Below are 16,624 nucleotides of genomic sequence, written 5' to 3'. Positions count from 1 at the left end.
AGGGTTTTTAAGGATGATTTGGCAGGCAGGAACCTAGGGAATGGGTGCTGTTGATTGGTTGGCAATGAAATCATAGAAGTGTCCAAAATGGTCTTTGTGCACTAAGTCATTTTCTGGGTGAGGGTCACAGGACTGGTTGATTTAGTTCCTTGGTGTGATTCACAGGTCCAGGTGGAGTCAGCAGGTCCACCTGAATGCAAAAGTCTGAAAAATATCTCAAAGACCAGTCTTAGGTCTTGACAACTTGACAATAGTGATGTTATCTATAAGAACAATTGGGGAAGTTACAAATCTTCTGACCTCTGGAATAATGGCTCGTTATCATTTAACTACTAGCCTACATCTTGGCAGAATTCAGGCCCCTCCTATAGTCCTCACTTTGTGGCTTTTTCTTAGTCTTAGAAAGGCAATCTCAGTCCTCAGAGAGGGTCAGTTTTGGGAGGGACTATTATCATCCTTGCTTCAAAGTTAAACTATACACTAAATTCCTTCCATAGTTTGCTTGGCCTACGCCCAGTAATGAGCAAAGGTTGTTAGCTTGTGAGGTTAGAAATGGAGTCAGTTAGTTTAGATTTCTCTCACTGTCATAATTTTTGCAAAGGCCATTTCAGAGGCTCCTGTGCTCACTCTGTCTAGTCCTATCTGGCTAAGCTCACTCCTCTTCTCCTACACTATAGCCACTTGGAGTTCACATATTGTGTTTGGAGCTGTTGGTTCTTATTTTCAGATTGTCTGACTTTTATGTTTTCATTCAACAACTATTTATTGAATGTCTACTGTGTACCAGGCACTGTTCTAGGCTGTAGTAATATAATAGTAAACAGAATGAAACAAAATAAAATCAGTGCCCTCATGGAGCTTACATCCAATTAAGGGAGGCAGACAGTGAACAATATAAAAAAGTAAAATGTATAATCAGTTAGATGGTATCATTGCTAAGGGAAAAATGAGTAATGCTGGAAAGAGTAGTAGAGAATGCCATGGGGGAGAAGGCTGCAGTGCTAGTCCAGGGAAGGAATGCAGCATTTAAATAAACACCTGAAGGAGAAGAGGAAGAAAGCACTGGCTGTATCTGGGGGAAGAACATTCCAGGAAGAGCATATAGCAAATGCAAAGTCTCTGAGGCAGGCATGAGCCTGGTGTGTCTGGCCACTGGGTGGCCAGTGTGGATGGAATGGAAAGGCAAAAGAGGAGGAGGAGGAGGCGTAGGAGGAGGGGGGACTAAACCCCATTAAGATGTTTTATTTTGTTCAAAGTGTTGCTATTCTGGGAAATGTGCATTGTACTATTTCAGGTGGACACCTTGGAAAGTGATTATGTCCCTAACCAAAGTTTGGTCACCTGGCAGTCCCAACATTCTACAACCTCCAGCTAGATGGCAATGCATTTATCATATGCCCCTGGATGTACCACAGTGTTCTTTTTTTTTTTTTTGAGACAGAGTTTCACTTTGTTGCCCAGGCTGAAGTGCAGTGGCACAGTCTCTGCTCACTGCAACCTTTCATGACTCAGCTTCCTGTGTAGCTGGGTTTACAGGTACACCAGGCCAGGATGACTTTTTTTTGTATTTTAGTAGAGATGGGGTTTCACCATGTTGCCCAGGCTGGTCTCGAACTCCTGAGCTCAAGCAATCCACCCATCTCGGCCTCCCAAAGTGCTAGGATTACAGGCATGAGCCACTGCACCCAGCTGTACCACAGTATTCTATTGTTGACAAGGTAAATCTGCTATTGTGATTATATTCTAATGTCCCTTATGTATAGTAATCAGAGAAACATCAGTCTTCAGACATTCTCTAATTCCATTAAGTCCAATGTTTTCCCTTCATACTGAAAACTGCTGACTTCCAATATGGATGCTATGGATGGTGTTAGGCATGTATTAATAGAAGGGAGAAAGTGATATTCATTGGCACTTAGGAAATGATTAGATTGCACTTATCCTAAATATTTTTCTCAATGTAATTGTCTCATGCTTTTTTATTAGGATCATTTTTCATTATGAACATAGTGAAACTTAACTGGCTGTTATTTTATTGCAGTTAAATTCTTAATCTCACTGTTAGGTGCTCCAGAGGAAAGACTGTTTTATATTCTTTTTTGTATTCTGGTTGCCTAGCGTACGCTTGGAACAAAACAATAATGTGTAGTGTAACATATCTACAGGTGCTTCTTAAGTTCTAAGTCCTGAGCTAAGCATATGACATACATTATCTTGTTTAATCATTGAAAATCCCCATGGGCTATTAGTCTCATGTTACAGAGTTTTAAAATGAAACTTTAAAAGGTGTCTTAGTTTGTGCTGCTGTAACAAAATACCACAGACTAGGTAATTTATAAGCAACAGAAACTTATTTTCTCACAAATCTGGAGATGGGAAGTTTAATATCAAGGCATTGGCATTTAGGGTCTGGTGAGGGCCTTCTTGCTACATTCTCACATGGCAGAAGAGTAGAAAGACAAAAAGGCTTAGGCTAGTTCCCTTCAGCCCTTTTATAAGGCACCTAACCGTTCATGAGTGGGGAGCCCTCATGACTTAATCACTTCAAATGGTCCTACCTCTTAATATCACAACAAGGATTTAGTTTCAAGACATGAATTTTGGGGGACACTCAGACCATAGCATTCACCCTTGAATCCCAAACTTCATGTGCTTTTCGTACGTAAAATGCATTCATTCCATCCTAATAGCCCCCCAAATCTTAACTTTTTCTGGCATCAACTCAGAAGGCTAGAGGCCGGAGTCTCATCTAAATTAGTTTTTACCTAAATTAGGTGAAACCCAAGGTAAGTTTCACCCTGAGGCAAATTGCTCTCCAGCTGTGACTCAGTGAAATCAAATAAGTTGTGTGCTTCCAAAATACAGTGGTGGGGTAGGCCTACGATAGATATTTCCATTCCAAATGGGAGAAATAGCAAGAAACGGTTAACAAGTGCCAAATAAATCTAAAGCCCAACAGGGTAAACAACATTACATCTTGAGGTTTAAAAATAATCTTTGACTCCATGTCCCATGTTTCAGATACGCTAGGGTGGGGTTTGGGTTCCCAAGGCCTCAGAGGACCAGTCCCACCGCCCCAATAGGGCTTTGCTGGGCACGGCCCATGGTGCAGCTCTCATGGGTTGAAGTCTTGTGCCTGTGGCTCTCCCGGCTGACCTTGCATGCTGGTGACTCTACAGTTGTGGGGCCTCAAGGGTAGCCTTGCCCAGCAGCTCCATTAAGCATTGCCCTAGTTGGGACTCTGCAGTAGCTTCCGTGGCAGTTCTCTGCATGGGCCGCTAGCCTTTCTGAGGAATCTTTTGAAATCTAGGTGGAGGTAGCCATGCCCCCATGCTTGTGCACTCTATGCTCCTGCAGAATTAGCACCACATGGGTGCTGCCAAGGTTTATAGCTTATACATGCTAGAGTGGCAGCTGAGCCTGCTTGAGTCACATATGTGGCAGCTGAAGAGTGCTGCACCAGAATGCTGAGAGCAGAGACAATGAGGTGCAGGGGAGTCACTGATGAGGTCCCATGGGTTCCCAAGGCTCCTTTTTTGACGTAGTTCTTTCCCCTAGGCCAAGTTTGTCCAACCTGTGGCCTACGGGCAGCATGTGGCCGGACGGCTTTGAATGCAGCCCAGCACAAATTTGTAAACTTTCTTAAAACATTATGAGTTATTTTTGCATTTTTTTAAAAGTTATTCAGCTTTCGTTGGTGTATTTTGTGTGTGGCCCAAGACAATTCTTCCCATGTGACCCAGGGAAACCAAAACATTGGACACCCCTGCCCTAGGCCGTGGCACTCTGGGCCTGTGATGGGAGGGACAGCAGCAATAATCTCCAAAATGCCTTCAGAGTCATTGTTCCATTGTCTTGATGAATAGCATCTGGCTTCCTATTCTCCGTACTAATCTCCTTATTAAAGTTAAACATTGCTTGGCCACACCCTGGGTTTTCTCTCTGAACTTGCCTTTTAGTCTTTACAACCTGGGGAGGATCAGGCCAGGCTGAGACTTTTCCAAATCTTCCGTTATGATTATGAATTCTGTCTTTAATTTGTTTCTCTCTTCTCACATTTTCCTATAGGATGTCAGGAGAAACCATTCAGCACCCTGAATATGTTTTTTTCTTCTGCTGGATATCCTTGTTTATCCTCTAACTCTGCCTTCCAGAAGGGCACAGACACAATTCAGCCAAGTGCCACTTTCTGGTATGAATGGCCATTTCTCCAGTTCCAATGAGATCTTTATTTCTGTCTGAGATCTCATCAAAAGGGTCCTTTACTGCCATATTTCTACCAGCATTCTGATCACAATCACTTAGATAATTTCTGAGAAGACCGAGGTTCTATCTACAGCTCTCTTCTTCTTCTGAGCCCTCACCAGAATTGTGTTTAACACTCTGTGGATGTAATCTAGGCTTTTTCTAGCCTGCACTTCAAAACTATTCCAGCATCACCCATTACCCAGTTCCAAGCCACTTCCACATTTTTAGGTATCTGTAACAGCAACACTCCATTTCTCTGGTACCAAGTTCTTTCTAGGTCCATTTGTCTTGTTATAACAAAATACCTAAGAATGGGTAACCTTTAAAGAACAGAAATGTATTTCTCACAGTTCTGGAGGCTGAGAAGTGCCAGATTAAAATGCAGGCAGGTCAGTGTCTGATGGCATTGTCTCTCGAGGCAGCATCCCCACATGGTGAAAGGTAGAGGGCCACAAAAGCAGCAGCGAGTTCCCTCCAGCGCCCCCGTCCTCCAATTTTTTTTTTTTTTTTTTTTTTTGAGACGGAGTTTCACTCTTGTTGCCCAGGCTGGAGTGCAATGGTGTGATCACAGCTCACCAAAACCTCTGCCTCCTGGGTTCAAGCAATTTTCCTGCGTCAGCCTCCTGAGTAGCTGCGATTACAGACATGTGCCACCACGCCCGGCTAATTTTGTACTGTTAATAGAGACAGGGTTTCTCCATGTTGGTCAGTCTGGTCTCGAACTCCCAACCTCACGTTATCTGCCCACCTCAGCCTCCCAAGTGCTAGGATTACGGGTGTGAGCTGCTGCACCTGGCCTCCCTCCAGCCCTTTTATGAAGCACTAATCACTTCCCAAAAAGGCCCCACCTCTTAACACTACCACAATGGATATTAAGGTTCAACATGAGTTTTGGAGGGGACACCATCTTTCAAATCATAGCAAAGATTCAGTAATTTTCCCAAGGCCCCAAGGCAAGAAATGGACCTGGTTTCAAATCCAGGCTCTCTGATTCAAAGCAACCAGCTGCTCAATCCCTTGAGTGGTGTTGAATCTGTGGAGACGGGTGGCAGCCTGCATGTGCTGCTGGAGAATATAGCCACAGGATGAAGGGACATTCAGTCAGTTTCTTCTTTTACCTCCTTGATTTTTCCTCCACCACCCCTGTATCAAGGCTGTTAATTTGCTAGAGGAAATTTTGGAGTAACACTCGTTTTATTTCTTTATACCCATCATAGATGCAAGCATCAATATGGAATGTTAGCTGATTACCATATGGAACACAGGAACTTTATAACCAGATAACTCTTTTGCCTGTTTTTAACAACTTTCCACAGTTATGTGCCGTAACGAGCACATTTCTTTTTAGATGTATTCCATTAGCCATTTATTTACCAAAACAGTTTATTTTTGTGGAGTGGAAACATTATATGTCAATTTAGTACAGACAAAAAAGTTTAGTATGAATGAATGACAATATTCAAAATATCTTGTAATCGTACAGAAGCAATTGATCAAAGCAAGGATATCCCATGGAACTATACTACTCTCTTATTTGGATTTTATCATTCTGGAATTATTGTTTTTCAGAAATGATTTTGACACTGCAGCAAGGATTCATTAAGATACCTTAACACTTTGATAAGAATTTATTATTAGATTGAGCCATTTTAAATGCCACTATTCTACCTTTTTTAACTAATTAAAATGGTATTTTCATGTGGTTCAAGCTAATAGTTGCTTTAGCTAAAGAAGAAAAGTATAAAATTATAAATCTATATTTTTATTTTTAAATTAAAGATTTGAAACTCGAGTTTCTGTATAAGCTGATGGGTAACATATGATTAAGTGCTTTACTTGGCTGCACAATGCTTTGAACTGATAAGTCAAATGAACATGTCCCAGGCCGAACTAAGAAAACCATGCAAGCAGCCAAAGACCTTCATCTGCTGCCGCAGCAGTGCCCTGTCAGTGAGCAAGTAGACAAGGAAGACGAATCATGAGCATGTCTCATAAGAGTTTGACAAAATAGGTTGTAACTTGGCAGCAAACTATGAACTTGCTAAAGGTCAAAACCTGGAGTTGGCACTCTTGTCTCACAGAACTCGCTTATCTAGATGTTTCAAAACCATCTTCCAATGTGCCCTGCTTATCAAATGGCAAGGCTAAAAACAAGGAACATTTGTGTTGCTCTGCTTGCTCCAATTTAGCCGCTCTTCTCTTGGACTGGCAGCTAATATGCGGAAACTGGGTTGCAGGGTTATTCTAACGCAGCCAAGTGAGCCTCACACAGACCAGGGTAAGCCTGGGGCTTGCAGGGATGTCCTGGGCTCTAGCAAGTGTGGCATCAGAGTTGATATCTGGGAAATGAGCTTACGGATCCAATTCACAGGGTGCCATCATGAGCAGAAGGGAGCCTGAATGTGGTAGAGATGATGGGTTTTCAAAAACTGTGGACTAGGCCTGGTGCAGTGGCTCACGGATGTGAGGATTGTGGATGTCAATAACCATCTATATTTCAAATTACATCTATTTCAAATAACCATCTATATTTCAAATTACACTAATTTAGGGGTTTGTTTTAAGTACATTTTAAACTAATACCTCTTGATAACAGAGTATAACTCCTTAATAGTATTTTTCAAATAGTACTCACTTTTTAACTATTTGATGCATTAAAGAGTGGTTGGATGAATACAAGCAATTGAGAGCATTTTGTGAAAAAATCCAGTTACTATTCTCAATATGAGTTTCAAATATTTTCTGTAGCATAAGGCTTTACTTCTTGTTTGAAGGTTGGCAAATTCAAGGACTGATTTACCCGCTTGCTATATTTCTACTAGCAAACACAAATCTCCTACTAACTTTTAGGGATGAAATGCAGGACTAAATTGACCAAAAAAAATAGTTTAGTTTTTTTAAAGCCCTCTAACTTATTAAATGAACAAGATTTAAATAAAATCAATAAAGTAATAAAGTGAAATGTGGCATTTCTATTTCTTGAAACAAAGTTGTTTTAGGCAGATACAAGGCTATTATCAGATAAGATCTGAAGAAATAAAATCTTTTATTAACCTACAACTTGAACCTGTATTTTCTTTATTATCTTTACTTATAATGATGAAAACAGAAAGCTTTATCATTTTTAACTGAGGGAATGGCCCACCTCAGAAGTCTTCTTATCTGTTTTTTTTCTTTCAACTTTTATTTTAAGTTCCAGGGTACATGTGCAGGATGTACAGGTTTGTTATATAGGTAAACATGTGCCATGGTGGTTTGCAACACAGATCAACCCATTGCCTTGGTATTAAGCCCAGAGTCTGTTAACTATTCTTCCTGATGCTCTCTCTCTCCCCACCCCCAATCCCACCCCCAACAGGCCTCAGTGTTGGTTGTTCCTCGCCATGTGTCCATGTGTTCTCATTGTTCACCTCCTACTTATAAGTGAGAACATGTGGCATTTTGTTTTCTGTTCCTGCATTACTTTGCTGAGGATAATGGCTTCCAGCTTCATTCATGTCTCTGCAAAGGACATGATCTTGTTCCTTTTCATGGCTGCATAGTATTCCATGGTGTATGTGTACCACATTTGAAGAAATAAAATCTTAAGAACATTGTTTGAAAGAGCATTTTCTGTAAGAAAATTACAAGGAAGGCATTTCCTGCAAGAAAATTAACAAGGGACAGGGCTGCTGGCTTCCCAGTCCCCCAAATTGTAAGAACTGCAGTTATAGGAATTTTATAATGGTGGCTGATTATGTGAGTGTATGTTTGTGTGTATGTGGAAAAAGTAGAGGATCTGAGAAAAAATACTTTAAGCTCTTTCATCAGTGGACAGACTCTGGGATTGGAGAAGAGGAATCACGTTGGCTTGATTATGCTTCCAGGATGATATCCTACATTAACCAATAAAAACTCTTTGAGTGTATGCCTACTGTGGAATTGAACTGTGTTAGGTGCTAAAGGTTGATGTAAAAATTAAAACGAACAAACAACAAAGCCTTGTCTTCAAAGACTACATGGCCTAACTGAGGACACCACATGGGTAGGCAGAGCAAAAGAGTTGTCAACTATTTTGTCATTAAATGACAAGAGCGAAATGAGTAGTGTTGGGGCAAAAGTCAGAGGGGGCAGAACTAAAGTCTTCATGAAACAGATGGGAATTCGAGGGTAGTGATTATGACAGCCAGGAAAGCAGGGAAGACACTGCAGAGAAGTGGTTTAGAAAAAGGAGCAGAGGTGGAAAAGCCCAAGAAGATCTTCTGGGTTCAGTGGGCTGGTCATAAGAGTGAATGAGAGGGTCCCTGCAAGGGGAGAGTGACATAAGACACTCTTGTGTCAGTCATAGAGGGCTGTGAGTTTCAGGCTAAGGAGTGTTAATCTTGTTCCTGTAGGCAATGGGGAAATATTGAAAACTTTTGGCGAAGGGATCACCAGAATGAAAGTAGTGGTTTAGAAAAATTATTCTAGTGGTGGTGCAGAGGAGGGAGAGAATTGGGAGAATATAATGTCAGGGATACCCAGAAAAAAAATTTCCAGGAATAATCAAGAGGGTCAATTAGATGGGCATGGTGGAAAAACAGACAGAAGTATCAAAAATGATTTTCAGACTTTGAATTTGGGTCACCAGTAGTAGAATATAGAAACACACAAATTCTGTTAAGTTCAAAGGAAAGTGATGATATTAATGAAGCTCCCTGAATTGGGTGATCAGCATGTCCTAAGGGTCTCTGAGAAGCAGGAGGGCCTGAAACTGGGCCCCAAAGCCTCCGAAAAGGATGATCCAGCTCCAGGCCATCCACTACAGTAGTCATTGAACACCTGGCCACATGTAACTATTGACTTAAAATGTACCTAGTCAAATTGAGATATGCTGTTAAGTATAAACTACACATCAGATTTGAGAGTCAGAATGAAAAAAAGAACATGAAAGTTCTCATAATGTTTAAATATTGGTTACATGGTAAAATGATATTTTGGATGTATTGGGCTAAATAAAATGTGCTACTAAAATTATTTTTACCTTAAAATTTTGTTTCTTATATAGCTACTAGAAAATATACTCACATTATATTTCTATAGGACATTGCTGATCTAGACCTTCAAAGTAAAGCCCACTAGTATAGCATAATACAGCAGAGTGAAACACACACACTCACACACACTTCATAGTTAAATGCATTTTTACTCCATCCATTCACTCTGAAGTCTTTTAAAATGTGTCTTGCATTTTGTGAGTGTATTTCTGAATTTTATGAGCATGGTATATTGTAGAGATCCATTTGTTTATTTTATCCAAAACTTAGGTTATTCCATCTTACTGAACATTTGGCTCTTTCCTTCAACCAGCAGATGATGCTACAGCTGACAGTCGCAAAACTTACACTCTAACTGATTACTTAAAAAATACTTATAGACTGAAGTTATACTCCTTAAGATGGATTTCAGGTAAGAACTTTTTGGGGTAGGGCAGATTTTATGGTTACGTTCATTCCAGTTAATTTGAGATATGGGCTTTTATGGCACAGAGAAGAGGTAATCCTTGTTTTTAAAAATTCTATAGAGAGTTTTTTTTTTTCTTTTTCTACTTGAAGTGCAAAGGGAGAAAGAATGAAAGGAACCCAAGTATTTCTTTGACATGTATAATAAAAAAAAATGTGAATTGAAACCTTGACAATAATGATGAAAAAATGAATGAATGTTAGTATAATATCATTCATGTTTTCTCAACTTAGAAATGCCTATTTGGTATTTGTGAACTTAAATTGTATTCTGTAATTTTCAGCTTATGAAGATGTTTAATAACAACTTGAAATTTTGATCTGGTTGTTTTCTCTCTTTAGATCATGAATATCTCTACAAACAAGAAAATAATATCTTGGTATTCAATGCTGAATATGGAAACAGCTCAGTTTTCTTGGAGAACAGTACATTTGTATGTTTAATCACGTAATAAATTCATGCATAGAATTCTGGGGATTTTTTTCATTACCTTTGAAATCACGAGTACTGTCATTTCTCAACCTGTTGGACTCTTTCTGCAGCATATGGCAAAGTGGATCTTTCTCTCCTTCTTGAAATGCTCCCTGCCTTGGCTACTTTTTAGTCTCCTTTGACGATTCCTCTTCCTCTGCCCATATTTTTAAATGTAAGTGCTCCTTGGGGCTCCATCTTCATTTGCCTCCCTTTGCACTTTGCATGCTCTCCTTTGGTGAATTTCATGCAACCCCACAGCATTACTGCCTTCCTCCCTGGCTTGACTCTCGTATACACACAGTTAACACTAACCTTCTCCCAGATTTAAACTTTAATTTCTAGTAGCCTGCTGGTTCCTACATGTGGATTTCAAACTCAAAATCCCAAGCTAAACTGGTTATCTTTCCCCCACTGTCCTAGCACACTGAAAGCATCTTATTCTTTTTTGTGAGTTCCCAGTATTGGTAAAAGTTACTTAATTCTCCAAGTCACTTAAGCTAGAAACCTCAGAATCATCATTGACTCATGTCATCCCCCATAGTTGGCGACAATTCTCCCTCTGCATGTCAGGTATCTCTCAGTTTCCATTTCCACTGGACAGTCCTCGCTCAAACCCTCATTTAACCTTGTGGTAGTGAGTGCTCTAACTTGTGTCCCTATCTGCATTCTGTAGACCAGACCACTGCACTCCCCACATCTAGGCTGATACCAGCCCTCCGCTCTTCCCTCTCATTTCAGCCACTGTGTCACCAGAATATCTTTGTAAAAGATAGATATGATTCTATCACTTCCACATGCAAAAAAACAGGTCAGCTCCACATCTTATATTTAGGTCCCAGCTATTTTTCTAATTTGTTGTCCTCTCACCTTCCACTGTGTCTGACACCAGCGCCCCCCCCAAACTATATTCAGGTTACGCATGACCCTTGAAGAGTCTCTAAACATCCACGTCCTTTCCCATGCCTGGCATTTTGCTTATGCTGTTCCCACTGTTGAGAAAGTTCTCTTTTCCTCATCCTCACTCTCGCAGGCATCTTTCCTCTTAGGATTAATCCTTCCCCTTCTGGCTTTCTAACATTGATCACCACCCACCTTGCATCACGGTCATTTGTGTGAGTAAATATGCCACCTCTGCTAGATTAGGACTTCCCAAAGCACAAGCCCCATGTCTAGAACAGTACCCCCATGAAGTAAGTGCACAGTGATGGCAATGAAATGGAATTGTTCAATTTTTCTTTGTTCTTCTTGTTTGACAGGATGAGTTTGGACATTCTATCAATGATTATTCAATATCTCCTGATGGGCAGTTTATTCTCTTAGAATACAACTATGTGAAGGTAAAATAAATGCTTTCTTACTGTAACATTTAAATAATCCAAGAGTATGCTATGTTATAACCGATTTCAAGTGTATGGATACTTAAGATTAACATCTAAGTAATGTAATAGGCACTAAAACTCATTAATTCAGAATCAGAGTCATTCTCATTCTTAAAGACAAGTTCAATGTTTTAAAAGAAATTCATGTTTAGTGCTTTCAAATACTAAAAAGCACAGTTAATATTATATTGTTCCAATATGTACTAATAACATAAGTCAATAAAAATTTGTACTTACACACATATTTAAAAGTAAGTTTACATGTCTGATTTGTACACCTAATGACAGAACCCTTTATTTCCTTTGTCACAGCTTTATGTGTAGTAAGAGCCTCCATAAATATGTGTTTTTAAAAGAGTTAAAGTCAGGCATGGTGGCATGCACCTACAGTCCCAGCTACTTAGGAGGGAAGGCTGAAGCAGGAGGATCGCTTGAGCCCAGGAGTTGGAAGCTACAGTTTCCTATAGTGTGCCACCGCATTATAGTCTAGAGGACAGAGCGAGACCCTGTCAAAAAAAAAGAAAAAAAAAAGAAAGAAAAAAAAGAAAAAGAAAAGAAAGAGTTAAACTTTCCATCCTCCAGAAAAGATTCCGAAAGATGGCCCAGACCATCTCCCAACCTTCGGGCCCCACTGTATACAAACTATTCTAAGGAGGAGAGCCTCACTACAGATCATAAAGATTCCATCAAGAGCACTCAGCTTCCCCCAGTCACCCAGCCCAAATCCACATCCTCACACATTCAGGAAAGGTTACAGCTTAATCATACATCCTCTTCATGTTTAGGATAGATGTGGATCGCCATAACTTTAACTGCAGCTTTTTGGTTACTCATGGGTTTGACAAGTTGTTCAAGTATAGAAAGTTTTGAGACATGTAGTGAAGATTACAAATTTGTAAAGATACCCTGTATTGCAAGCAAAATACAAAGCTGGGGATTCCCACCCCTGACCTTTCTTTTCTAGGATAAATAATATTGAGGACACACCAACACTCACACACCAACACTGCTGTACTCAGGCCAAGCAAACCATTCCCTACTGCATTTACCATCTCAGGATGGTGACTCTCAATCATAATATTTACCCTGGATTTGCTGGGCTGGGCTCACTTTCCTGGACATGTAGACTCTATGTTCTGTTAAACTTAACTGTAAGTGAATTGGAATCTTTACCAACTTTGACACATCTGTTGCCAATTAATGGATTATTGTTTGTTTAATTAAGTGCTTCTTATTTCTATCTATAGAATACATTCGCTTAATTTACTTGAGAAACTTTTAAAACTTCCCGGTGTCCAGGTTCAATCCCCAGATCAGTAAACAGAAGTTTCTGGGTTAATGCCAGAATCAGTATCTTTTTTTCTTTTTTTGAGACAAGGTCTCATTCTGTCACTCAGGCTAGAGTACAGTGGTATGATCATGGCTCACTGCAGCCTCAACATTTTGGGCTTGACTAATCCTCCTACCTCAGCCTCCTGAGTAGCTGAGACTACAGGTGTGCACCACCATGCCCTGCTAATTTTCAATTTTTTCTTAGAGATAGGGTCTCACTATGTTCCCCAGGCTGGTCTCAAACTCCTGTCCTCAAACGATTCTCCCACCTCAGTTTTCCCAAGTGCTAGGATTACAGGCATGAGCCACTGTGCCTGATGAGCATCAGTATATTTTAAACTGTCATAGGTGATTGTAATGGCAACCAGGGCTGAGAACCCCTGAATAACAGTTGTCCATGTTAAAGACTTACATATGAAGATAAGGTAGAAACAGAAAAGTAATACCAGCTCACCTTACTATATAGCCAGGTTCAACAGAAGCCATTTGATGTGCACTAATGCATGTATTCCCCTGGTGTCCCTTAGTTGGCCAGCCATGGTTGGAGATTTGTATTTGTTGTGTCACTGGAGTTTACCCGTGTATTTAACTGCTTTTGCTTTTTTCACTCTGTCCCCTTCCCCCTGCCATCTATGCTTCAGACAGTATCGAAAGTACTACTTTTAAATTCTAAATTAGTTTATGCCACACCTATGCCACCTACAGTGGCTTCCCATCACACTCAAAATAAAACATCAGCTCTAACCCTGGCATCCTGAGGCCTGTGTGATTGAACACAGTCTGCCCAGCTGAACACATCTCCTACCCGCTTCTCCTGCACTCGGCATGCTTGGCCAGAGCTTCTCGCCTCACCTGCACCTTAGGATCACTTGAGGAGCTTTTGAAAAGACACAGATATCTGTGGCCTACCCTAAAGCAACTAACTCAGCATAGCTGTGGGCCTCCCGGAGATTCCATGATGCTGAGTTGAGAACCTTTAAGTGCACAGCTCTTTCTTTTTCTCAAGCATCACCCTCATTCCCATCTAAAGGCAAAATCACTTGCTATTGCTTCCTCATGGAAGCTTCTCCATCATCATATGCTTCTCTCTCTTTATTAATTCAGGTCCAGATTTGTTGGGTCACTTTGTCAAACATTGCCCCCTGCCTTGCTCTTCCACCCACACCCCACAAATCAGTCTCTGTCACGTTAACCCATTTTAGTTTCATCACAACATTTTGTGATATTTTGTCATCGATTTCTTTGTTTATTTTTTGCCTGCCTTATTTGGTGCCAGTTTCCCTGTGATTTATTCACTGCCACACCTCTGTGCCCAGGACAGGGCCACATAGCAGATGCTGAACATCATTGTGAAATGAATACATGTTTTATTGCCAAGTGCTAAATTATAAAGCTATTGAAAGTAAGGATCTATATCTTCTACTATTTTTCTTTCTTTTTTTCTTTTTTACTTTCAAGAGAGTCCAATAGAATTTTCTGTACAGCATATATGTTTTGACTAAGTGACTCTTATGAAATGTATCTAGAAAAAAGAAAAGTCTAATTTGATTACATTTCCTTGGAGGTCTACCTTTTAGTGTTTTTTAGATCTTACTACATGACTTCTCCATGATTGAGTTAATGCTATCACTTCCAAGTTGTGGCTACAATTAAATAAATGAGGAAGTGAGTGAGTGAGTGGATAAGTACCCCCACAGTCTGGTATGAATGTTCTCCTAGCATCTCTGCTCATTGCCTAGTGCTCTGGAAATACAGATAATAGTTGTGTCATTGATTCTGTGTCGACAATGTTCCAGAACCCTGCTAAGTGCTTCCCATGCATTCTCATGCATCTGAGATTGTTGCTGGCATTATCCTCATTTGTCTAAAAACAAAATGGAAGCTTAGAAAGAAACTTGCTTCACATTACACAGTGAAACCCTGAATCCAGGTTAGAAGACTCCAAAGCTTGTGCTCTTAAATGTGATTTTTCCTATCTTTGCATTCAGCTTCTCTTTGCTATGATGCTCTTTTACTCTTTCCCAGTCACCCTCTGTCACTAACCTCAGCCAAAGAATCATCTTTTCCATAATCCTCTCTGCCTCTCCAAGGCCTAATTTATGATTCCTGCCTCTCCCACCCACCTCCATTATATCTCTTGGCACATCCTATTGTGATTATTTTATTGTCGTTTACTATTTCATATCCTCCATTCCACTATAAGCTGCTCCAGGGGAGAGACTCTGTGTTATCCAGTAATGTCTGATAGATGATAGCTGCCAGTGTTTATAAACTAAATAGAATAATGAATCTGTTTCAAAAGATGAAGTGAACATACCAAACATCATGGGTTTTCTTTTACAACCCATGGTGGTTTGTCATGCTCAGTGATCTCAGTCTATCTTAATATTTTTAGCTGGTACCACACCTTTTGGCTTTAGTGAATATTTTGCTTGAGGTTGCCCAGAAACAAGCATGGGGTGTGTCAAAATAATCCAGGATTCAGGAAAGGAATGTATGACTCCCGAAAAGTAGAACTTAATAAATATTTGTTGACATGAGAGCATAGAAGGGAGAGAAGTGATAAATAGTTAAGGTTAGGAACTCTGACTTTGTATCTCAGCTCTGCTATAATATAGCTCGGTGTCCTTGGGATACCTATTTCATCCGTCTCATCCTCACTGGTACAATTTGAATTTTACTGTAATTTGGTGTATTTCTTGAACACTCACTATGTGGCTTGCACTAGAATACACTCCAGGCATCCAGAGATAAATAAGATACAATTTCTTACCTCTAGGAGTATGGTAGAGAAGGCAGACATATAGACAAGTAACTTATTTGAAAATATCTTTAATTTTTATATGCATCTGTATTCAGACATAATTTTTCATAAATGAAAATATGTGATCATATACATTTTTATCTTCGGTCTTATTTTTTCCCTTTTTTACTTGGCTCTCTAAAGTCTAATATGTATCTCTCCATATTTTTATATTTTTCTTCTTGTTCATATAACTCTATGAATATATATAGGGATGTTTTTAGTTATTGCTTGGTCTATAAAAATAAAATCCTATAGTTTTTTGTAAATTGCATTTCTCTCTCAATGATACCATGTGAAACTCCTTCCAAGTCATCTGGTTAGCTCTGATTATTTTTTTTTTAATTAATATCACTTTATTTTTCAGAACAGCTTTAGATTTATAGAAAATAAGCAGAGAGTTCCCATATACTCCCTTATCCTCCCTCCCCCACTTTCACCTATTATTAATGTCTTGCATGTGTGGTCCATTTGTTATAACAAATGAGCCAATATTAATATATCATTATTAATTTAAGTCCATAGTTTACATTAGGCTTGACTCTTTGTGGGTTTTGGCAAATATATGGCATGTATCTACCATTATGGTGGATTCTGACAAATCTATGGCTCTTGACAAAAGTATAATGACATGTTTCACCATTATAGTATTATACAGATGACTTTGTGCTAAAAATCCCTGTGTTTCTCCTATTCATCCCTTCCTTCCCCCAGTCTCCAAGCAACCACCAATCTCTTTACTCTCTCCATAGTTTTACCTTTTCCAGAAACTCATATTGTTGGAATCATACAATATGTAACCTTACCACATTGGCTTATTTCACTTAGCAATATGTGTTTGAGATTCCTCCATGTCTTTTTGTGGCTTAATAGCTCATTCTTCTTATCACTAAATAAAATTCCATTG

The 16,624-nt window shown here is 39.7% G+C and overlaps 1 protein-coding gene across 4 annotated transcripts in view; it reads left to right on the top strand.

Moving 5' to 3' along the window:
• The window catches only part of DPP4 (dipeptidyl peptidase 4), an 82,745-nt gene that overhangs the window by 17,811 nt on the left and 48,310 nt on the right, over window positions 1–16,624 (top strand). For 2 of the 4 annotated variants that reach the window (XM_009237739.4, XM_024242971.3), the window contains exons 3-5: window positions 9,577–9,675; window positions 10,071–10,162; window positions 11,460–11,540. In XM_009237739.4, coding sequence (XP_009236014.3) covers window positions 9,577–9,675; window positions 10,071–10,162; window positions 11,460–11,540 — 272 coding nt within the window. 4 annotated transcript variants of the gene reach the window in all.

The sequence above is a fragment of the Pongo abelii genome, chromosome 11, assembly GCF_028885655.2.
Source record: "Pongo abelii isolate AG06213 chromosome 11, NHGRI_mPonAbe1-v2.0_pri, whole genome shotgun sequence".
Classification (NCBI taxonomy): domain Eukaryota; kingdom Metazoa; phylum Chordata; class Mammalia; order Primates; family Hominidae; genus Pongo; species Pongo abelii.
The sequence above is the reverse complement of the archived record's forward strand: the minus strand, read 5'-3'. Positions and strand labels throughout refer to the sequence as shown.